Source organism: Alosa pseudoharengus, unplaced genomic scaffold (genome assembly GCF_046254945.1).
Source record: "Alosa pseudoharengus isolate Yale_2024_CS ecotype anadromous, Long Island Sound unplaced genomic scaffold, YU_APseudo_1.1 YU_APseudo_1.1_scf_21, whole genome shotgun sequence".
Lineage (NCBI taxonomy): Eukaryota > Metazoa > Chordata > Actinopteri > Clupeiformes > Clupeidae > Alosa > Alosa pseudoharengus.
Window position 1 is genome coordinate 34,641,943 of NW_027468674.1, and position 25,573 is coordinate 34,667,515.

At 39.6% G+C, this 25,573-nt stretch overlaps 1 protein-coding gene across 1 annotated transcript in view; it reads right to left on the reverse strand.

The window, feature by feature from the left end:
* ccdc57 (coiled-coil domain containing 57) overlaps positions 1–25,573 on the reverse strand; it is a 172,608-nt gene that overhangs the window by 12,215 nt on the left and 134,820 nt on the right. Inside the window, exons 15-18 of the mRNA XM_076298709.1 lie at positions 9,610–9,763; positions 9,381–9,466; positions 8,669–8,788; positions 8,384–8,564 (exon numbers count right to left, since the gene is read on the reverse strand). Coding sequence (XP_076154824.1) covers positions 8,384–8,564; positions 8,669–8,788; positions 9,381–9,466; positions 9,610–9,763 — 541 coding nt within the window. The remainder of the gene's footprint in view (positions 1–8,383; positions 8,565–8,668; positions 8,789–9,380; positions 9,467–9,609; positions 9,764–25,573) is intronic.

Sequence of the window (25,573 nt, forward strand, 5' to 3'; positions counted from 1 at the left end):
CAATGTATGCGTTTAAGGCTTCATAGCCCAAAACTCTTACTGCTTGTCATTACACTCCATTCTTCTGCCGGTAAGTGTCCTTTGTTCAAATATGGCGACTGTGTTGACATATTCTGCCTCTGGCTTTAGCAGGCAAGGGGACATCTACCAATATCTATGCTAGACGAGTGCAGACACATGTATACTCTGATTCACACACATGTTTTAACAAGGCAAGCAGAATCCTGCTAGCCTGGCAATTTGCCATCCCCTTGGTACGCTTCGCTTCTACAAGGGTCTGGGATCTCGGCTATTGACGAACGTTTGCAAGCTGGATGCGTGGACTCTGTAGAAGTTTAAAACGATTGGATCTGATTTCACCCAATCGCCAACTTTTGGCCGTGACGTATGTTATGCGCCAGCTCGATCGTGAAGTAAGCTACACTACAACACTCAGAAATTGCCCACAACAATCATTCCCCACTAAAGCGAACAAGATAGATGTAAATGACCATGCCAGCTTTGCGATACAAATGTAAGAGTTAGTGGAAGAATAGCAAATAACTATTCAACAGTAGTGTTAATTTTGTCACCTATTTTTAATTAAGTCTTAGTCTTAATCTTGTGACGAAATGTCCTTTTTAGTCTTTGTCATATTTAGTCATTCAAATATAATTTTTGTTAGTCAAGTTTTAGTCGACTAAAAGTCTCGTCATTTTAGTCTAGTTTTAGTCAAAAGAAAACTAAAAGTATCTTAGTCTTAGTCAGTTTTAGTCAACACATTTTAGTCTTTTTTTATAACAAATTATTTCTGATTACCATTTGAGTCAAATAGTGTTTCACACATCTCAATTTTCCAACAATATTGTGTGTCCACAGGGCTACTCGTCTGTTATAATTACTCATTCTGATTTTTTGTCAGTCAGTATGTTTACATGCACAGGTAGGGATTTGACCATAGACAGTAAAATATTTGACTGGATCACTGGTCATATTCGTAGACCAGTGTTTCTCAAAGTGTGGTCCGGGGATCACTGGTTCTGCAACACTGTCTATGTGAGATATGCCAGTTTAAATCATACAATATGAATCCACACAATAAGCAAAGTGCAAAGACATTAAGCAAGGTGGTTCAGTGAGTAGGCCTAATTGTGTAGACTAATTATAGGCTACTGTTGAAGTAGGTCTAATCTTTTTTTTTTTTAGCTAGGGTTAGTTAAGTGGTCCTGAAACTGAAAAAATTTGAGAAACACTGTTGTAGGCCAAAGTATTAAAGTTTTACTCCGCCTCGCTATGGCGATATGCGCCCAAACACAACACATTCCCCAAACAGACTCTCCATCTTAGCCATAGCTAACTTGCTAGCGAACTTGCCATATTAGCTTACTTGCTAGCAAACTTTGCATCATCAGTCTAACTAGTTAAATAGTTGACATTACATGATGAACATTTTCGTATGGACATTCTGGGGGATGTTAATTTGTATGAGAGAAGCTTCAACTTCTGGGTATGTAGTATTGTGGCATAAAGCTTAGGTAGTTAGCTTGCTAACTCTGGCAGAAATCTCCAGTGTTATTGTTCCATGTAGTTTTGTGTTGCAGCCACAGGGTTGCAGCAACAGCACGTAGACTAGCCTACAGGAAAGCTGTTGCGTATGAACTCATTCGGAATATTTTGAAAACGTTAACAGCTAGATATTCTGTCTTCTCATTTTGTAGACAAAAATGAAGAGAGATTTTATCTTAGTTTTTATTTCATGCAAAACATTTTAGTCTCGTCTTTTTTCGTCAATAATAATGCATCTTAAGATAGTCTTAGTCAGTGTTTCAGGACATTACTGATGTCTCGTCATCGTCTAGTCTTATTCATGAAAAAAAGGTAGTTGACGAACATATTTCCTCTCGTCTCGTTTGACGAAATTAACACTATTCAACAGTAAGGTTGAAGATAACATATTGTAACGCCGATGAGAAGTTAGGAGACCGGGAGGCTGATATATTCCAAAACTCCGGTAGTTTATTTCCTATAGATGTAGGCCTACAGGCTAGTGCACGGGCAACAGGAGGTGTCCACTACAAAACAACAAAATGATCGCTGATAAATCACGGTCTCAATCACTCGTCATTCACACTCATCGGCCAACAACACAACGCAACACAACTCAGTCGCACGTAATCCACTTCTACTCTGACTAAACTTAGACGTCTTAGAACCCCCTATTCTATTCCCTCCCCTTAGCAATCGCTAACCTATCCATACACCTAAATATTCCCTCGCGGACACCTCCCCCCAATCAAAACACATCAGAACTCATAGACTTCTCCAGAATATATCCCGCCTCCTAACTTCCGTATCCATCCAACTTCCGGGCGTGGATTGTCTATGGGAAATAACATGGCGTTTTGAAAGATCGTACCTGTCAAACTCTGTAGGTGACAAATTAAAAAAAGCTGCTGGGCAGATTGACCTACACACTTCTGCCATCTAGTTTCCACTGGATTTTTTGATTTTCGGTGCCGTTTAAGTAGTATAGTCTATAGTATACTACTTAAACGGCACCGACAATCAAAAAACCCAGTGGAAACTATATGGCAGAAGTGTGTAGGCCAATCTGCCCACCAGCTTTTTCAACTTCGCTACCTACAGATGTTTTACCGGTATGATATTTCGAAACGCCATGTTATTTCTCATAGACAATCCACGCCCGGAAGTTGGATGGATACGGAAGTTACGGAGGCGGGACTTATTCTGGAGAGGTCAATGGACACATTCCATGACACAGGAGGGAGAGGGAGACACAAACACTCGCGCACACACACACACACACACGCACACGCCGGGAACACGGGGGAAAGCCCAACACGGGGGCAAATAGCCTCGGCGATACAATATCATCACAATTGTCAAAGCTAGATGTGATCATCATTGAAAACACGCCGCTTCATTCATACCTGGTCTGCCGCACATGCTGTAATTTAATATCGAGGCTACTGCGCGATACAAATCAAACGTTTCCCAAATCCCATAGGGAGTAGGGCCACGACATCTTTGCCCGAAATAAAATGTGTTAAACACTCCTTTTGTTCGGAGTTCAGTTCCTGAATATTTGGAAGCGTAGCCAGCACGGACTGAATTGCTTCATTAACTTATGCCATTGTCAAACTCCTCGAGGACTACAATTCAAACACAGCGCAGAATCTCGACGTCGTCTCTCACAACTCCCGCCTCCTGCTCGCTGATTGGCGCGGAGTCGAATCTACCGCTGCGAACGAGGCCAATGGCCGGAATCCCAGACGGAGTCGTGGAGGGAGATGAAAATCAAGCGGAAGTACGTAGGAAGGCAATTAAGGCCAGGCTAGAATCCTGCTGTTGCATACACAGTCTTGCGTGCAAGTAGATACCTTCTGCAGAGATGCGCTCACTCGTCATCAAAATACCAACACGCTGTTTGATTTTGCGCTACCATAAACTTCAACACCTCACCCTCGACATTCAAGTTAATGTTTGATTCACCTGTTGCATCCTCTGTTGCAATGTGACAGTTCATTTAAACTTATATCGTAATGCTGCCAAATGCTCAAACTACTTCATAGTTCTGCAAATATCTGAAAGTTAAATGAAGTTCTAAAGAGTGCATCACAACAGGAAATTCAACTAAGCAGTGGTATAATTACTATTTTTGACACAAACATACAGGCATTTGTGGGTGGTAATAGGTTAGCCATGCTGTTGGAGCTGCCAACAAAAGCTGCATCGCCATCACATAGAAAGAAGCTGGCTCAAGGGATATATAAAAGTATTTTGTCATGTCAATTTGTATAATGAAAGCACAGCTATCCATATGTGTTCACCTCTGGCACTTTGGCTATAATTTTGGTAACTAAAACAAGCTATTTAACGTTTTCAGAACACTAAACATAAACTAAACACTAATCACTCCTCTGAAATACTGCTATTGTCTATCCAAAGGTGCCTGTTTCAAAGTTAAAGGAATTATCCGGAGTAAAATGCACTTTAGATCAATTTACGGATGATTGGGAGTACATACGTTGAGTTGACATCCAAATCATGTCATTCGGATGTGTTTTAAGAAAGTTCGATGTTACCGTTTTTAGTCAAAACTCGTTAGCGTGGAAGTGAAAAGGGCATATTATTTCGCCGCTACAAAACGCTATTTTTATACCTCTTCTACAGTTCCAAACAACCTTACACTTACGTGGTAGTGAGTAGAGGGTCCCTAAAGCCAAACCGAAGTATCCCGAGGTCTTTATGTGGTCGGATAGAGAGTCCAGAATGAATTTCATCAAGCCAGTACCTTTCCGGAAATGTTGTCATCTTTGCTGCCATTTTTAGGGGAAAGTTCACAATTTCTTCGCCGTTTAAAAAAAAAAAAAAAAAAAAACATAGTCCAGTCCATACAACTTCATTTCAATTTCAAAAGAAATACTGGACTATGTTTTTTTTATTTTTTTTAAACGGCGACGAAATTGTGAATTTCCAGAGCACACTTGGCAATTGACTCCTACGGACTTTCCCCTAAAGATGGCAGCAACGATGACAACATTTCCAGAAAGGTACTGGCTTGATGAAATTCATCCAACCACATAAAGACCTCGGGATACTTCGGTTTGGCTTTAGGGACCCTCTACTCACTACCACGTAAGTGTAATGTTGTTTGGAACTGTAGAAGAGGTATAAAAATAGCGTTTTGTAGCAGCGAAATAATATGCCCTTCTCACTTCCACGCTAACGAGTTTTGACTAAAAACGGTAACATCGAACTTTCTTAAAACACATCCGAATGACATGATTTGGATGTCAACTCAACGTATGTACTCCCAATCATCCGTAAATTGATCTAAAGTGCATTTTACTCCGGATAATTCCTTTAACTGATGGTCAAATCAACCAAAGCTCGTCTGTCAATCTGTATATTTCAATCCACAAAGCTTCAACTTACATTTATGCAGGGGCGGAGCCAGCGGGGTAGGTCCGGGTGGCACAGGCCACCTTTGAGATTTGATTGGCCACCCCAGGTGCCATCCCAAAATCCTAGTCTACGATTGGCCATTAACATGGTCAAACACGCTTGCCGTTATAGGCTACATGGCTTATGGTTTTTAGCATGTGAGTTTACAGTAGGCCTACAGGCTACTGCTTGTGACACGCAAAGATATCTATTTACCTATTGCATCTGCCAGTGCCTGTTTATCTAATCACACACACAAGTACCGTACACACAAGCGTTTAATGACAATACTGCCCTAATGTAATGTTAAGAAAACTTTTCATTTATGGTTCATCAACTCACTCACTAACACTCGTCACATCTAGGCTAGGCCTGTAGCGATAAAAAATCTGATGACATGTATGACCATTCAACCAGTTAAGCATTTGTGGGAAGTTTACATAGCTTAGGCTAAACTGTATGTAAAATCTCCTGCGACCCATCCGTGGGTCGCGACCCAGACTTTGGGAAACACTGATCTAGACCATTGTTGATGATTTTTGTACAGCCACAGCATAATCTATGTTATAGCTAAGAACACATACAATGGCTCGTTTGAAAGGTGAGACTTTAAGCTCTCAGTGGGTGCAAACCGTGTATTTCTACACGCTTCTGTTCCTGTGAAATCGCAAGCTAAACAGTGGCTAGTTTTCATCAAATTTTCATCATTTTTTCTAGAAATGGAGATATAACGTCTTTCATGAAATATGAAGTGTTGCCTGTAAAGGAAGGGGAAGTGACCTAGCGAGACCTGGCGAGACTGCCACCTAGTGATAGACCCACGAAAATGGCCTGGTTTTGAGCTGACGTGCATGCGTCACTGATTCGACCCAAAGCGGCAACCGAGTTATGATAAAATGTCCAGATAAAATGTCCAGATTGTGCGTTTTCATGAGTTTTCAATCGTCATATATTTCATTTCCATTCATCACAGAGTTCCCAAAATCACATATAAGGTGTGTTAGAGTGTCTAGTTTCGTAATTTAAAAAAAAGCTAAAAACGTAATATTACGTTTTTGGCACTCAACGCATGGGAAGGAAAAACTTAATATTAAATTTTTGGCACTCAATGAGTTAAGTGTTTCAATCGTCCCAGCTGTCCCCATGGGCTAGTGGTGTCGCATACCCAAGGGGAATATTCTCACCCCTATGTCTTGCCACTCTGTTTTGAGGGACAAAGGGGTAGGCTAGATGAAGGGCTAGGCTAGAGGAAGGAGAAGAATGAGAAATGAGATTGAGCCTTAGGGTCTGTTGTAGCATTATGAATATAACATTATGCTTGTATAGACACTACCTCATTGGTAGATAGCTGGCCTAATCAGCAAGTCAGTTTTTAAAAACATTGGGCAATAGTTTATGGTTAGTCTTTAATTGGTGTTTATTTCATTCCTGTTTCGTACAAAAATATTTTAAGCATTTAGTTGAGAAGTGTTTGTTGATTTTGGACGACTTTGTTAAGCTCTTTGCCAGGTCAGACAAAAAAGCAGGTCAAATTATATTTTGACAGCTACAAAAATAGATAGCCATAGATAGTTATTGTGGGGGAAAATGTCTTGGATGAGTATATTTTTATATCTTCATTTAATAGAATAAAATATAATGGAATATATTTTAATGTCCCCATGATGGAAGTTGTTTTAGCACAGCATAACCCAGTGATAGACAACTTAGATATTAACTTATTTGTTGTTTGTTTATTTGTATTTGCATTTTATTCAAATACAAAGACATTTTATGTGAGAGTATGTTATTTGTGTTTTTTTGTCCTTCAATTTATGAGTGTTGTTTGGTGCATGGTTTCCCTAATGTATTTGTTCTAATTTAACATCTTGAGCTTGTTTATCTGGATGTTTTGCCTCATGTCACCCTTGAATTAATCAGTGCCCCACTAGTGCCACCCTTGTTAAAAATGTCTAGAATCACCACTGCCTGCTATAAAAGTTGGCTGGATGTTACAATGTAATCAGATGACATACATCCTAAAACCCAGCGATAAAACAGTAACAATATAAACATACTGTATATCCAAGGTGAGTTTTCCACAGCTGTCAATGCACCTCCAACATCATGGCGGGGAGTTTTGAGTGGTCTGTGACGTAAGCTTGTGCAAAATAAGGTAGCCTAACACTTTACTTGACGGGTGAGTTCATAACACATTCATAGCAGCTGTCATAACCTGCACATAAAGCATTCATGACTGTTTTATGAGACATGACTCAACATTCATACCAAACCTTTCATGAATGTGGAAGACAGAACGACGAGAGCTTGTCAAAATAAAAGTCCAAAGTTGCAAAGCAGCATTGCCGTTTTTGGTCCAAACCTCTTACCTGACATTACCTTACTTGACATCTGAGTCAATGGGCTACTCCAGTGCCAAAAAGACAGAACATAGTCAAGCAAATCATTTTTGTTTCATAAAAAAGTATTTGTTTTATGATGTAACCTTTGCAGATGATTTCTCATCTTTTGTTACTAGGAATGTCCAACCGTTCCAGGTTACACAAATACGATGTTGGACTTTTATTTTGATAAGTTGTCATCGTTCTGTCTTCCACATTTATGAAAGGTTTGGTATGAATGCTGAGTCATGTCTCATGAAACAGTCATGAATGCTTTATGTGCAGTTTATGACAGCTGCTATGAATGTGTTATGAACTCAAAAAATGTCTTTGTTATGAACTCACCCGTCAAGTAAAGTGTTACCCAAAATAATTATTAGTGGTCATTTTTAAAGGGACACCAGGCAACGTTTTCGTGTTAATTACTCATCTTCGTAAGTCGGTATATGGTTAAATGACTCATTACAGGGCGAATGAAGACTCTCTCGCCCGCCCCTACTGCCTGTAGAAAGAATATCCCACTTGCAAGTGTATCGTACCCGCCGACCGAAGCAGTTTCAGTTTCCATCCTGCATCCACAGCACAGAGGGAGGCTAACGAAACGCTAGCGATTGTTGCAAACGTGTGTATAATGGCAGAGCCGGCGAAGAAGCAGCGAAAACTCTTGACAGAGGATGCTAAGAAAAGGAAAAGAGCTTCAGACCGAGCGAGGAGGAGTTTCGTAGAAAAAAAGCATCAGGCTTGCCTGGTGTCCCTTTAACATCTAGAGGAACATGACAGAGGTTATCTTTCAATAAAAATGAGTTATCTTTGTTTTTTTTTGTTTTGTTTTAGAAGTTTCAAGAACATGGTGTGGCTTTGAAGGGGAATTTATTTACAGACAACTTACTCTTTAGTGTGTATACCTGAGCATGGCGCTGATCCATCCATCTTTGTGTGTAGGATGCGGATGGTATCAATTTAGCAAAATTATTTTGCCTACTAATTAAATTCATACATCAACAGCGTTGCCTGCCAATGCGTGACACAAAAGAGTCTAATATGTTTCTATTTACCTTGGTCAGTACTTCCTGTGGGTGTGAGGACAGTTGGACTCAGACCTTTCTCTAATATTTGCCAAACATCTTGCAAAGAGCAATCTGTGTCAACAGAGGACATCCAGGGAGATGATGGAATGGTGGAGGACTTAAATGCACTTGACAAGGTGGGGGTGGTGTCTTTCCTGCAAACAATATCCTTAGAGGTATAGAAATGGGTAAAATAAGCCAGTTGTAGAAATGCTTCAGTACATCTTATCAAAAAAATGTGATGTAGCTTCTGATGCTTTTCTTTTGGCTTACCTGTGTCCATTGATTAGTTTGATTGGGTTGATATTTGTCTTCATGCTGACTATTTGAGACAGCAGGCTTCATTATTGGGAGTGACTTGTTGCTATGATCCAGTTGAGCATACTGTAACTCCTGACAGACAACAACAAAGCTATGGTTCAACTAAATAATTCTCAAAAGAACAAGTTATTTTATAGTCTTTGGGGAGGGTAGCACTATAAAACATGAAACATTGAAAATAAACTTTCATTCCTCTTCCATTCCAATTGAAACTATGCAAAAGCCCTGATAATTGATTTGCAAATCCCTTAATTTTACCTTAATTTAGCCAAGTCCATAATAACAATAACTTAAGCAAAATTCAAGGTGTAGCAAAAGGAGAGAGCAGTGACTTTATTTAATCCAGGTCTGCACAAGCGCACAGCTTGTCCATGACGGCAAAGTCAAGTCAAGTCAAGTCAAGTCACTGCTTTCCAAACAACAAGCCTTGGATAACCAGCAATGTCAAGAGCCTTCTCAATAGGAAAAAGATGGTCGTGTTTTACTTGCAGTTTTTACTGTATGTCTTGTGAATGAGAAAAATATCAGTAAGTTGTTAGTCTTATTATGGACTCTCTTTGATGACAATGATTTAACTTGGTATTAAATCAGTTAAAACGCAGTAAATGAGATGAGAGACCTAAATAAAGATGAGATGTAGAATGGATATAGAATATATGATTACCTGAGAAGTGAGTTGGTATTGCAGGAGCTCCAGGGTGGACAGGTGACTATGGTCTTGTCTTTGCCCTTTTGTTGTTGGGACCAGTTCTTCCTCATGGTGAACAAGTACCATGAAAAAGAAATTCACATTGAGTATATCCATTGTAGCCAACAATAACACCACCAAAATTATCATTAGCATTATTATCATAATCATTATTATTGGAACTCGTTTTCCAGTCTTAATGTACCTTCCAGTCCTGCCTCTGTGAGTTGTGCTCGAAGACAGTTGCCTAGCTCAATTAGCTGTTGTTTTTCTCTGCTAAGCCGTGACATCCACCACACTGCTTGTCTGAGTTTTTCTGGTAATGTGGAGTCTTTAATGATTAAGTCCTTTGAAACATCCTGGTCAGAGAATACTGTACATAAATATCTCAGTATACTGTTGTTTGATGTTCCTGAAGGTCATGTTAATGGGCTGGGACTGTTTATGGCCCAGTCTAAACCACTACAAAAGTTGGTTTACCATTTCCCCTTACAAAAACAACACATTTGCGGCAAGCTTGTTGGTGATTTGTGGCAAACCAATGAGTTCACTAGAAAATGTTGCCACAAGTTTGCTAATGTTGGCCACTAGAGGCAAACTTTCAGCAAAGTTCTGGCAACAATCAGAAGCCCTAGTGGCAAATGTGTTCGCCAAGGATTTACTGCCAAAGTTAGCCAGTAATAGAAAACTTCTAGTGAACCTCTGGTGACAAATTTGCCAGTAGTGGCAATCGCCAGTTTTAACATCACAGTTAGCCAGTAATGGCAACCTTCCAGTGAACTTCTGGTGACAAACTTGCCAGTGGTAGCACCAAAATCGTGAATCCTGTTACATATTTTAACACAAAACACTGCTGGATCAAACAAAGTCTGTCCACATATAAAATTAACAGAAAAGTGAGAATGTAAGATTGATTGTTAAAGCTAATTTATTGTATGAAATGATTAGCCATTGCATTGCAGCTCATATAACCTTTAAAATATGCTTATTTTGGTTATAATGGGCTCTATTTTGGTGATCAGAAATGGATGGTCAGAGGCGCAAAGTTTATAGACATTAAAGGCGTGGTCAGCTACATTCACTAATTTAATGACGCAATTATGTGATCAAACGCTGGGTGCAAAATAATTGTTCTTATGTTTCTTAATCAGTCATGACTGTGTTTTGGGCATAAAATCCTTTAAACCAATGAAAATGACATCTGTCATTCCTTTTAACAGCAAGCAGCACAACTTCAGACAGCACATCGGTATTTTGATAGTCAGCAGTGATAGCAAAAAAATTAGGGTTTCAAAACTAGTTTTAGTTAGCCATGTGGCCCTTCTTGGCATTAAACAAGACACCCTCCCCTCCCCCAATGAAATGCTAATGTACTGGTTCCAAGGGCTATCAGTTCCACAAGAGTTACCTTGCTACAGTATACTGTATCCATGTCATGAAATGTAAATGTATTCATGTTTGGTATCATTGTAATAGTCTCAGTACAAGGATTGTAATGATTTAATTGTAAGAATGTTTGGAACGTTCTATAAGTGATATTTCTGATGTATAGGATATCTCTCCTCATGCTGATTCAGATAAGAATGCATAGGTGTGAAGTAGGTGTGTGTAGGCGTGTCTGATGCCATCTGGAGAACCAACCACGTGGGCTTGTTTTGCCGCCAAACTTCTTTCTTTGTTTAACCCATACAAACTGACTAAGAACAAGATGGAGAACTGAAGGAGAGAGGGAGAGGTTGATCCAACAGAGGCCATGGCCTCTGTGCCATGGCCTACATAGACCATAGACCATTTTTACCCTCTCTGCTTGTAACAGAATAAACCTGATTCCTGAGTGTTCCTGAAGTTTGCCAGTCTAAGTAAATATTAAGTAATTATTCACCACAATTACTTTCAGCAGTGCATTGGAAGGAATCTGCTTGCACGCGAGACCGTATGGAACAGGGATTCCAGGAATTTTAATTATGTTTTGTGGGTCTAAATGTTCATTTATGTTTGCTATTGAACTATCATTTGACTGTTTAATGTATGGTGGGTCATTCCACGTCAATTGAACCAGGGCCCACGCACTTAGGTTTCAAAAAATTCTGAAAAAATTATCAGGTGTACCTATGTTACCCAGGAGACACACTGTAAAATTACTCTTATGTAAGATCAATACTTTCCAAGATACAGCCAGTTTTACAGGGGGAGGGGGGTGTCGTTTTTGGTCGGCCTCTTTTTTTTGTCAAAGTTCACAAGCCCACAGTGCAAGAACTAAACCATGTAGGAGGCTCAAATTTTGCATGCTGGTACATAAATAGGAATAGTATACAAAATTGTCACGTTTGGTCTGGATGATCCTGCATGGTCATAGCAGTCCCTCAAAGTTGATCAAATCTTTTTGGGAGTTTTTGGCTGGGCTCTGTTTAGGCCTTCAGATGACGTATTTGTTCTCAACACAGGCTTTTGATTTTTCTCCCTTATTGAGATAAGTACAAACACCCTCAGAAAAAACAATAAACAGAAACGAAACTCTATCAGTGTTTGAACAGCAGACCTCACAAATCTGAAAAAAAAAATTGGATCTCATTTTCAGAGCACCCTAAGACCTTGTGGGAATGTACGAAGATTTTTTTAATATTTTTTTTTTATTCTCCATGATAAAAACACCAATTTGACTTGTCTTATGCAAATCTTTCTTCTTTATTTTGCACACTAAATATGGACAAAATGTACTTTTTTCCAATAATGACAAACATAATAACTGAAAGAAAAAACATCAGAAATAAATCATCAGAGGCAGATGAAGCACAAAACAAACATGGTACTTCATTTTACAGCATTATCATTCATAACATTTAATCATAACTAGCCTCATTTTCGTTTCATTTGAAGTGCAGTGTAGAGCAGCTTTGTCTTTGAGATCAAGGTGGTACTGCCTCCCACTGACAGTTGCAGGTGCACTAAGGAATGCAATGATGCACTGTAATGGCATCCAACAAATATCCTCTCTAGATGCCCAGTGGAAAGATGGTGCGGGATAGTGTGGGTGCATGAAACATATCTGGATGTCTGATTCTGCTTCACTCTTGTCACGAATCATACCATTCCAACAGTTGTCATCATATATGCACCCAACATAGCCTCCAATACGACACTGGTCTAATGTGACAGACACTGTTGATGCAGCATTAGTGTGATCAGGCATCTCAATTGTTTCTTCAGTAAATATTTCAATAGTCAACTGACTGTCTTCCCCAGACACCCAACTTACTTTGAGTCTGCCGTCCTCTGTAGGGATGTAACAGTGGTATTGCCGAGTACCAGGTACTCTTTTGGCCTTGGAGAATCGCATCCTCTGTTCAGCAGTATGAGATATGACCTCTTCATTTGATATGAAAAGAAAATGGACATTTTTTATATGTCCTACGCCCCACTCATATAAATCTGCTGGTGTCAGAATGTGTCCTGAAGTTGCTGCTTGGAGACTGGCTTTTGCTGCTTCCCTTTTAAAGGAATTATCCGGAGTAAAATGCACTTTAGATCGATTTACGGATGATTGGGGGTGCATACGTTGAGTTGACATCAAAATCATGTCATTCGGATGTGTTTTGAGAAAGTTCGATTGTACCGTTTTCAGTCACAACTCGTAGCCTGGAAGTGAGCGGGGCATTTCAATTGCGCCGCTACAAAACGCTATTTTTATACCTCTTCTACAGTTCCAAACAACATAACACTTACGTGGTAGTGAGTGGATGGTTTAAGCCAAACCGAAGTATCCCGAGGTCTTTATGTGGTCGAATAGAGAGTCCAGAATGAATTTCATCAAGCCAGTACCTTTCCGGAAATGTTGCCATCTTTGCCGCCATCTTCAAGGGAAAGTCCGTAGGAGTCTTATTGCTGAGTGTGTTGTAACACGCTCTGGAAATTCACAATTTCGTCGCCGTTTTAAAAAAAAAAAAAAACAGTCCAGTATTTCTTTCGAAATTGAAATGAAGTTGTATGGACTGGACTATGTTTTTTTTTTTTTTAAAAGGCGACGACGGTTACAACACGGTTACAACACACTCAGCAATAAGACTGATTGCTGAGTGGTTTTCTTTGTACACGTTCTAGTGTAGTAGCCTAATGGTTTATGGGCTCTATCTTGCACTCCAGCGCAATTGACTTTGTATACTCGTGCTTTTGTCTTTTCTATTTTGCAGTCAGCGCAACCCCTTCCACAGGTACATGTCTGTAAATTAGGGAATTCAATTGCGCCCACGGGGGCGGTTCAGCGAAAAGAAGGGGCGTGTTCCAGTGCAAACGCTCCCTGTTGATATTTTGCAGTTTCAGAAAACAATTCCGCCACAGACCAGGAAGTTTCTGGTCTAAAGTCAGTGGCACAAATGCGCAGATGCTATTTTAAGGGCGCATGCATGACCAGAGGCCTGCAGGAATGAATGTGTTGCACACCGATCTACAGACACCCCCGTGCACAGACGGAAACATTCAAAGCCTTGATAATATTTGTCCATTTCCCGGTTTTGTTCGTGCATTGGTCACCTAAAAATGTAGTAGCCTATATAGTACAACATCTACTGTACATGCAATATCTTTACAACAACAACGCCAAATTACGACCTATTCATTTGGACAACTTTATACAGGCCTATAAAGGTTACCTTTAGTTTTGTTCCAATTTACCATTGTGTATGGCTTTAAACATTGTGTGCGCTTTAACATCAGCCTAAGCATTATTCCAGCTGCGCTAAGTAGGGATGCACAATATATCGGCGGCCGATATATTATTGGCCGATAAGTGAAAAAATGAAAATATTATTATCGGTCCGATAACAGAATTCTGGCCGAGTATTTGCGCCGATATTTTTTAAAGTCCTAATTTAGGCCTACGTAAGGTCCGTCTGGCTACACTGAGCTACTTGAGCTTGGTTGGCTATACTTTTTTACAATATAATGTCAGCGGTGTGAATGTATTTCACCACTCTAACAAAATCTGTGGATATGCGTTCATTTTGGAATCTGTGCATCTCAAAATCGTCTCGTGAATGATCCGCCATTTAACCTTACCAGAGTGGAGCTCAGCCCTATCTAGAGCCGTCTTGTGCTGGTGTGTTTACAGCGCTGATCGGGGAAACAAATAAGCAAACTCGTTAGTAGGGCTGTAACGATACACCAACCTCACGATTCGGTTTGTATCACGATTTTTGACCCACGGTTCGATACAAATCTCGATTTTTCTTTTTTTTGGGGGGGGGGCTAGACATTTTATTAAATAACATTTTAATAGCCTCCCTTAGAACACCAGAGGATTACAATATAATATATCTATTATTTTATATATCAAAATATTTTTCTGAATGACTGATATTTATGACAGCATACTTTATGCAGATTAGCCTATAGCCCAGGCCTACTATTTTTTATTACAACTCTACCTCTTTAATTCAGCTGTCTGGTTGAAGCCTGGAAATATTGTAAACAAAGTAGCATATAGCTTAGCCTATCATAGTCTACTGATTGGACTGTTCAGTTTCCCCATGTGTGTTTAAGTTTCAAGGTAATACTTGTTCTCCTTGGGACAGGCCCTTTTGGGAAACGTTGGTATTGAGATGATCAGTCAACTTCAGTGCAAGAGTTTTAAACAAATATGTGCAGCATGCTAATGATGCTAAGCGGATTTAATAGTAATTTAGCTAGTCGTCTATGCGTCCTTGCTTTCACGATTGTGAATGTTTTATTTAAGTCGCGCGTGTTCATTGAGCAGGAGAGGGAGGGAGAGTGAGAGGGAGGGAGCGCGAGAGAGAGCGGGGCAAGGAGAGGGGGTTCTATACTGTTTGGTAAAGTTGCACACATAGTCTACAATGAAAGCAAGGAGAGGTATGAAATTATTATTTATTTATTTGTTTGTTTTTGGACAACGTAGGCTACCGATAAGTAAAGCGGGAGTTGTGGGTTGCTTTTGCACTGCGTGAAACACTAGAAAGGGTGTGTCGCGATTCTGCCTTTTCACACCGCGACACAGTATCGTGGATATGAATATCGCGATTTCGGTTTGGAATCGTAAATCGTTACAGCCCTACTCCTTAGTGGGACGAGTACGTAGGCCTAGTTCTAAGTTGTGTTTTAGTATTATATTTAACCATTCCTGCTTCAGTTCCAGACAGGTCATCATAACAAGTTACGGGGGTAACCCCTTTCATTTCTGCTGCAGCAGGTTGTGCACAACAGAGTAGACAGACATAAGATGCAGTCTGAGGAGTTGCAGCTTTATTCAGTTACCCGCAGTTGAAACTAAACCTAAGTTTCCCTCACAAACTCTGATTTTGTCACTATATTGTAGCTTATTCCCAGCTGAGCCGTTTATGAGCGTTTAGTCCTAAATTAAAACAGTTCTTACTCTCTAGCCACTCACTCGCAATTCACTGACGTCAGGTTAACTTAAAGGAGCCACACATGCTGTAGGGCTAGGCTACTGTTATGTTGTTGACTGCCGCACTATTGAGGACTATTATGAGTTCTGTCCATCAGGTGGTAGGTAAAATTACTGCAATAAAATTATGCTTATTAAATGCTTTCCCCAAATCACTTTTCACAAATTTTTTTCAAGAGTAATATTATCGGTTATCGTATCGGTATCGGCCACAACAAACCAATAAATATCGGTTATCGTTATCGGCCCTAAAATTCCATATCGGTGCATCTCTAGCGCTAAGGTTTTGACAAGCACCACAATTTTGCCTACCTTGTTGTAGCCCATCTGCTTTGCAAGCTTTGCTTTGCTTTGCAAGCTTAGCTTTGCTTGCTGCAACTGGAATCCATGCATTTCCACTGAATTATTTTTGGAATCTAATCCCTTATCATACCTGTTCATTCGTACTCGTCGCTCGACTTATCGTGACTAAATTCAAGATGGCGGCGAACGGTAAACTTCCTGAAGATACTGTCTGTATAAATCGTCTTGTAAATAAACTACCAGTGCTTTTTCAAAGTTCTCAATGTCTTGGAACATTAAACACAGCAAAGTAATAATCCATGCCTTCAAAGGTCCATCCAAGGTTAGTTTAAAACTGGAGTTACAAGGCGTAAGGTGTGATGGGTGTCAGTCCAGGACTACACGTGTCCACTACAGTATGTCACATGCCTTTTGGCGAATACCCAAAAATTAGCAATATTCAGACCTGAATATCTCCGATGAGCAACCTCCATTTTTCAAAATTCTTTCTGCACATGAAAGGGTCATCTGTGGTCTTTATGAATCAAAAGAAGCCTTTTTATTATTTTTGTCGCTGTAACCGCCTAAATAGTGTGATCCAGCCAGTGATTTCAAATACATATCTATTTCAATGATTGGTTGAAAAATAATATTTAGGTAATTTATGGTGGACAAATTGAGATATATCATCATCAATCATGTCTACTGTTCAAATTCAAGCTAGATTTAATGTCCTGAGTGCAATATTCCTTAAGGTAGCTCAAAATTACATCATTGGGTGAAATACACCAGTATACCCGTAGGTCCAATATTTGCAAAATGTGATATCTCCAACATATCTCAGGGCTAGACACAGTCACTTGGACTCAAATAATAACTTGTTAGATTTTGATAGCCAAAGGTCAAAGATCAAGGCTAATGTGACTTTCAATATTCTGCCTTGCACCCGACTAACATCGATTTTATTTAGCCTATGGTCTGTCAAAATGCATTCACAGTGCAAATTAATTTAGTCTTTTACGCAGTGGAGAAAGTGACAGCGCACGGCAAGAAAGAAAGTGCGTCCAAATTCACTTATTCTTCTCTGTTGAACTACCCGCGAAGTAGCCTACTCATCGCACAGACATGCTGAGAAAAAGCTTGTTTATGTGTTGTGATGCATGTAGCATCACATCACATAAACAAGCTTTTTCTCAGCTTTTAAACAATGTTAGCCGCTAGCTGCTTTGGTAAACGGTTCGCCAGAAAAGTAACTTTAATTACAGTATATGAAAACAGGCGCGCCTGCAGGTGTACGTCAGTACGCACTGTGCGTACCATCAATCAACAACGAGAGAAAATGTACCTTGTGTGTGTGTATATTCACACCATATTGGCCTACCATACCTTTCCAACTATACTGGGATAACAGTATCCCATTAGTTGCATGCCATCAGGCTATTTACAATTTTCTATTAAGTAAAGTTAGTGAACACTTTAACGCGCACACATGTTTGAGCAGGAGAGAATACGCACGCAGGCACGCATAGGCTACTTGTTTTCTTTTACTCGGCTTTCTATATGGTTATCAGCACACAATGTTGAGCTAATTCACTAACTCTATACTCATCATGGATATCACAAGTTTAAACAACGAAAACAGAAAGGATGGAGGCAACAAAGCTAGAGGAGCTATTCAAGATGGGCAAGAACAAGGTTGGCTAAGCAATTGGTGTGCTTGTCAGAACGACTGCTTTACAGCTGTTTAAAGCCAGACGTTACAGTAGCTATAACACAACTAAAGGTAGCTTTAGCCTGTATAGGGATGTATAAAGTTGCCTAAATGAATAGGTAATTGTAGACGTTGTTGTTGCATTATTGCATGTGGATGTTGTTATGCTATGTATGCACGAACCTAAAGGAAAAATACTGTCCACGCGTGAAAGTTTTTTTTTTTCTGGGGGGGGGGGGGGGGGGGTGATGGATGTGCGTACCATAGCATTAATTCCTGCAGGCACCCCTGTATGAAAATGCACTGTTCTGTTATCCGAAGTCTTCTTCTTATTACAGTGCATGAAAATGCACTGTAGGGGAGAGCCAGAACGATTGAAACACAGGACTGCTATGTCCTTTTATCACAGAGTTACAGGCGATAAACGAGTTTTGATGGTCAAAAGTAAACTTCATTAGCTGTTACATTTTTTCGATGATGGTCAAAAGTAAACTTCATTAGCTGTTATATTTTTCGATTATTAGTGATTGTTTTTCATTTAAAGGTTCGACTTAATGCTTATTCCGTAGACCATTTAGTGTTCTCGACAATCCCAGACTTTCATATTGCATGCTTGTTTACATGAAAAGCAAACAAGCTATAGTGACATATGTCTTTGTCGGGCCCGACCAGGCTGTAACTCCATGTATTTTAAGTAAATGCACAAATATCTGTGTTTAAACAATCATTTATGGAGGTGAGACATGGAAAAACAGTTTTAGGAAGATGAAAATATATTTGGGCCCACCAGGTAGGGGGTCGAGTTTTCCCATGTTATCCTATGGAGACTGATGGCCTGTGGGTCGTAAGGGTACTTATTTGGATGTGCAGTGGCCTAACCCACATAAAAACCTAGTGAAACGACATTTTTAACAATAGAAATATGATATGGCAGAATCATCCACAGGGCATGATATATTAAAAAAAAAAAACGCTTCATATACGCTTCACGATGATGGCAATGAGTTGTTAACAGACATGCACGAAGACGTATAGCCCTGCAACAATCTATCTAAAATAACACCTTTTAGTACCATTAATGATATGTAGTAAAATTTTGAAGTTGTGGGACGTTTATATGGCTTAAACTGTATGTTTCATTTGTCTCCTTATGGTGTTTCAACTGTCCCAACCAGGGGGGACGAATGAAACATTATGCACATCCCACTTTTGCTGTAATAATTCCTGAATGGTTTTGTTCAAAGCTGAAAATGCATTTGTATTTGACAGAGGACATATGTACAGTAGGTTACTAGTGACCAAATATTAGCTTTTAGTGTGGTACGATGGCTTTGTAAATTACGTTTAATTTCAACTGTCCCGGCTCTCCCCTACTGTTCTTCCTAGGCTTCTTCTTCTTATTCTTCTAACGCGTTTAATGCAGCTTCAACCATTTAATGTAGAAACTTCATTCAAACTGTGTTGCGTAGGTCTTAGGACATGTGTGCTTTGTAACGTTTATACTTTTTAAACTATTAATTAAAAACTATTCAAAATTTCACCATAGATTTAACATTGGCGATAATGACATCACAGTAGGGCCATTAAGCAATTAGAATCCTGTGCCAGGTGTTCAGGCCACCTGCAGCAACTGCCACTCTCAGGCTTTAACCCTTTAGTGACAAACCATGTAAATATCGTTCCTCCAGGAACGATGGCATCTCGGTTGTTATGACAACTAAATATCATCTTAAAAAGCCAAATATATCTTGCAAAATCCTCTCTGTACCCTAGCCAATTAAAATACAAAGACAGGACATTTTTAATTTCTTAATTAACTTTTTAATTTAATTTAATTAATTAAATTAAATTTAATTTAATTTTTAATTTCCCAATCTTGTAATCAAAACCGTTCATATTATGCTCATTTTAGCTCCATGTCTAATTGTGCTCCTAAACAATTCCAGTGTAGCCTACTGTCAGTAAACTTTCAACTTTCAACTAGACTGCATTTCCGGCGGGAACTGCGAAAGTGTGCTTGCCCTGGTCCGGTCACCAACGTGAGCAGACAGTGACATACGCTATGCTGAACCTGGCTTGATCCAAGTATTCTAACAGTGCCTTTCAGTGTTGGAGCAGTGGCAATACCTCAAAAGCTCTATTCAACTATTGCCTTGCGGGGTTAATGCGGTTCGTTGGATTTTACCTGTGGCCTGCCTTCGAATTTAGCTTATATGACTAAAATCAAATCAATAAAATAAAACAACAGCAGTGATTGGCTGCAAAAATAAATAATGTCACGCGTCTTGCACCTCTCAAAATCAGGTAACCTAGAGAAAAATTGAAATTATGAAATATGACTAAGGCATTAAAATGCTGTTTGTTTGTCTGGATACTTTTTCACTGATTTATTTTAAAAATATGAGCTATACTTACTTACTTACTTAAAGCTTTTATTGTCCCCTAAGGGCGATTTGGTTTGCAGCAAGACATCCATATGAGTGTGAATGTTATATATTCCATCCCCTAATTCTGTTTTACTGGTTTATTTGACAAATAATCTATATGGATTTGCTCTATAAAGACCTTATGTCTGTTTGGGATTGTTTTGAGAGCCTATTGATGTATCTCAGAATAAAGGAATGTCCACAACATTAGTGATGTTTTGTGTGTGTGTGTGAATGTATTTTACTTAAATCATTGAATGTAGCTGGATACTCATGAACGCATGTCTCTAGCCACAATAGGAGTAATTTTAGCAACACCGTATTTTTTGTGGCCCATAACGACCCAGTGGATCATGAAAATGTGCCAAAATTCACATTCTTTGCTTGTTGTTGGTACATTAATCCCATTCAGATTGCCACTTATCTGAGATGTAAGAGTTCAGTATAGGTTTAAGGTCTGGGGCAGGGATTTGACATTCTGTGACTTCTTCATTGAGGGCTTGCTTAGCAGCACTGTCCACTTTCTCATTTCCCCTCAGACCAACATGGCCTGGGACCCAGCAAAAACTACACTCAAGTTCTGGTTCTTTAGACATTCTAGGTGATCAAGCTCAGCTTTGGTTGTACTTTTTGCGTGACATTAAAGCCTACTGGAAAGATTTTTAATTGCAATTTAATTGAATGTAATTTACTTTTACGATTAAATAAAATTAATGTATCCCTCTCACCCATAGTTTTCTATTTATTTACAAATGTACATAGACCTACTGTAATTACATTTATACATAGTTATTCTACTGATCTTTATACTATTCATCCTGCACATAGACTTATTCTTACTACTCTTATAATGTTGTTTCTGCACTACAATGACACTGTTTCCACACTGCACATAGCTGTATGTTATGTACATATCTGTTATATATTTGTCATATTGAATATCCATATTTATTCTGTTTTATTATATTCTGTTAATACACTGCATATATCTATCTTATTATTTCTACTATTATAATGTTACTGCTACATCTACATACTGTACATTATTCTACTTATTGTAGATCACTGCTAATACACTGCACATATTTATATTTAATTCATATTACTCTAAACCACCTTCTGTAAATCAACTGTATACTACTGTCTACATTGCACTATATTTCTTGACCTGTCTCTGTACATTTCATCACCTTTCTATACTTTGCATCACATTGCATGCATATTGTAGCTACATGAATCACAGCTAAGATCCTTGGTTGCTATGAAGGCCAGTCGTTCTAAATGGATGGTTGCTATGGCCAAAGGCCAGTTATCTCTGCCGTTGTCAAGCGGGCATATCCTAACTTTATCTTATTTTAAACATCTCTATTTTACTTAGCCTACTTCCATAGAGTGAGTCCCATTAAGAAGTGGCCACTTCATTCGCGCTTACCGTGATTCACAGCAGCAACATTATTAAAATATAGCCGCAAGCGGCAATGGCGGGCCCGAGCACCTTCGGGCCGCAACCCGTGACATGTCGGAATCCAACAAAGCACCGACGTGGTGCGTGTGTGAAATGTACATATTTGATGCGTGGGCTATTTGCTTTTGTATTTTATTTTCTGCCACATTTACTCGCTTGGCCAGGTGGGGGCGTAATGCAAGGTAAGCCCATTGGGTGTCATCATAATCATAATATATATTAACCTGAGAAATTTCAGACCATTCATTTTAAGCAAAGAACATTTCTGATACAGTTTTTGGTTGGCCAGATGGTGGCGCTATGTTAGGCATTGAAATTACACATGTGAATATCATCACAATAATGATATCCAAAATGTTTGTACACTTTCAGATCAATCACTTAAGGCATTGTCCATTCCTGGCACATTTCCTGCTTGACCAGGTGGTGGCGCTATGCCAGGCAGGCCCATTGGGTGTCTGGATATCATCATTATCATAATATCTATTAACCTGAGAAGTTTCAGACCATTTATTCAAAGCATAGAGCATTTCTGGCACATTTCCTGCTTGGCCAGAGGGTGGCGCTATGCTAGGCCTGTGAATTACACATGTGAATATCATCACAATAATGATATCCAATATTTTATAAAGTTTCAGATCAATCACTTAAGGCATTTTCCATTTCTGGTAAATTTCCTTCTTGGCCAGGTGGTGGCGCTATGCCAGGCAGGCCCATTGGGTGTCTGGATATCATCATAATCATGATATCTATTAACCTGAGAAGTTTCAGACCATTCATTCAATGCACTGTGATTTGTGACACATTTCCTGTTTATGTGGTGAGATATTAAAATCATATCAAATATATTACAACATTCAAAAATCCCTTCACAATTTAACATCAGCGACATCTTGGCATAATGTTTGCCAAATTTCAAATGAATCTGACAAACCGTCTAGGAGGAGTATGTTCAAATTGATCACGTGAAATCAGCATAATTGCCATTCTTTCTGTTGCCAGTTGGTGGCGCTATGCCAAACATGCATTATGGGCATGTGAATATTATCATTAACATGGTCTTTAATGACCTGTGAAATGTAAAACATTTCAAGCCATGCATGGTGAATTATGACACATTTATTGTTTGTGTGGAACGGTATTAAAATGAACAATTTCGCCATTTTGTCAAATTACAACATATCAAAAAAAGGCTTCACAATTTAGAATCAGGAACATCTCGGCGTCATGTATACCAACTTTGACATGAATTGGATCAACCGTGTAGGAGGAGTACGTTAAAATTGATCATGTCCACAACGCACAAATTCTCAATTACCTCACTTCCTGTGGGCGTGGCTAATGGCATGTTAATACAAAAGTTGTTTGTTTTTGGGAGTTACATACACCCCCCAAATTTGGTGTGTGTATCTAAAACTATATGCCAACCACAAGTCACAGTGACATAAGGGGGCGCTAGCGAGTCTCTGGGCCATACCCGGGGCCAAGCTTTTTTACCTAGCTGCTTTGTGTGACACCTGATGTTAGTGTCAAATTTCAAGACTTTTCAAGCATGTTAACCACCTCAAAATATATGTCAACCACGGGATCAGTCACCTAAGGGGGCGCTAGCGAGTCCCTGGGCCACGCCCGGGGTCAAGCTCTTGTACCTACCTGCGTTGCGTGACACCTGACGTGTGTGCCAAATTTCAAGACTTTTCGACCATGTTAACCACCTCAAAAACAGGAAAGCAAAAAAGTAGAATAACAATAATAAAATATAGCCGCAAGCGGCAATGGCGGGCCCGAGCACCTGCGGGCCGCAACCCGTGACCTGTCGGAATCCAACAAAGCACCGACGTGGTGCGTTTGTGAAATGTACATATGTAATGCGTGTGCTATTTGTTTTTGTATTTTATTTTCTGCCACATTTACTCGCTTGGCCAGGTGGGGGCGTAATGCAAGGCAGGCCCATTGGGTGTCATCATAATCATAATATATATTAACCTGAGAAATTTCAGACCATTCATTTTAAGCAAAGAACATTTCTGATACACTTTTTGGTTGGCCAGATGGTGGCGCTATGTTAGGCATGAAAATTACACATGTGAATATTATCACAATAATGATATCCAAAATGTTTGTAAACTTTCAGATCAATCACTTAAGGCATTGTCCATTTCTGGCACATTTACTGCTTGACCAGGTGGTGGCGCTATGCCAGGCAGGCCCATTGGGTGTCTGGATATCATCATAATGATAATATCTATTAACCTGAAAAGTTTCAGACCATTTATTCAAAGCATAGAGCATTTCTGGCACATTTCCTGCTTGGCCAGGTGGTGGCGCTATGCCAGGCAGGCCCATTGGGTGTCTGGATATCATCATAATCATGATATCTATTAACCTGAGAAGTTTCAGACCATTCATTCAATGCACTGTGATTTATGACACATTTCCTGTTTATGTGGTGAGATATTAAAATCATATCAAATATATTACAACATTCAAAAATCCATTCACAATTTAACATCAGCGACATCTTGGCATAATGTTTGCCAAATTTCACATGAATCTGACAAACCATCTAGGAGCAGTATGTTAAAATTGATCATGTGACATCAGTGTAATTGTCATTCTTTCTTTTGCCAGTTGGTGGCGCTATGCCAAACATGAATTATGGGCATGTAAATATTATCATTAACATGGTCTTCAATGACCTGTGAAATGTAAAACATTTCAAGCCATGCATGGTGAATTATGACACATTTATTGCTTATGTGGAAGGGTATTAAAATTAATAATTTCGCCATTTCGTCAAATTACAACATATCAAAAAAAGGCTTCACAATTTATAATCAGGAACATCTCGGCGTCATGTATACCAACTTTGACATGAATCGGATCAACCGTCTAGGAGGAGTATGTTAAAATTGATCATGTCCACAATGCACAAAATCTCAATTACCTCACTTCCTGTGGGCGTGGCTAATGGCATGTTAATACAAAAGTTGTTTGTTTTTGGGAGGTACATACACCCACCAAATTTGGTGTGTGTATCTAAAACTATATGCCAACCACAAGTCACAGTGACATAAGGGGGCGCTATGGAGTTCCTGGGCAACGCCCGGTGCCAAGCTTTTATCCCTGTCTATTCACTGTATCACTTGATGTGTGTGCCAAATTTCATGCGTTTTCACCCATGGGAAGCACCTCCTTTGGCATCATGATTCATCACATATTTCATCACATATTAGTCTGCACAAAATCCCAAATACCTCACTTCCTGTTGGGCGCGGCTAATGCATTGTACATACGAAAGTTGTTCATCTTGGGGAGATACAAACACCTACCAAATTTGGTGTGTGTAGCTGAAAGTATATGCCCACCACGGGATCAGTCATCTAAGGGGGCGTAAGGGGGCGCTAGCGAGTCTCTGGGCCATACCCGGGGCCAAGCTTTTTTACCTAGCTGCTTTGTGTGACACCTGATGTGTGTGCCAAATTTCAAGACTTTTCGATTATGTTAACCACCTCAAAATATTTGCCAACCATGGGATCAGTCACCTAAGGGGGCGCTAGCGAGTCCCTGTGCCACGCCCGGGGTCAAGCTCTTGTACCTAACAGCGATGCGTGACACCTGACGTGTGTGCCAAATTTCAAGAGTTTTCAACCATGTTAACCACCTCAAAAACAGGAAAGCAAAAAAGTGGAATAACAATAATAATAGTGAAAAATAATAATAATAATAATAATCCTTACAAAAACAATAGGGCCTTGCGCCCTTCGGTGCTCGGGCCCTAAATATAGCCGCAAGCGGCAATGGCGGGCCCGAGCACCTGCGGGCCGCAACCCGTGACATGTCGGAATCCAACAAAGCACCGACGTGGTG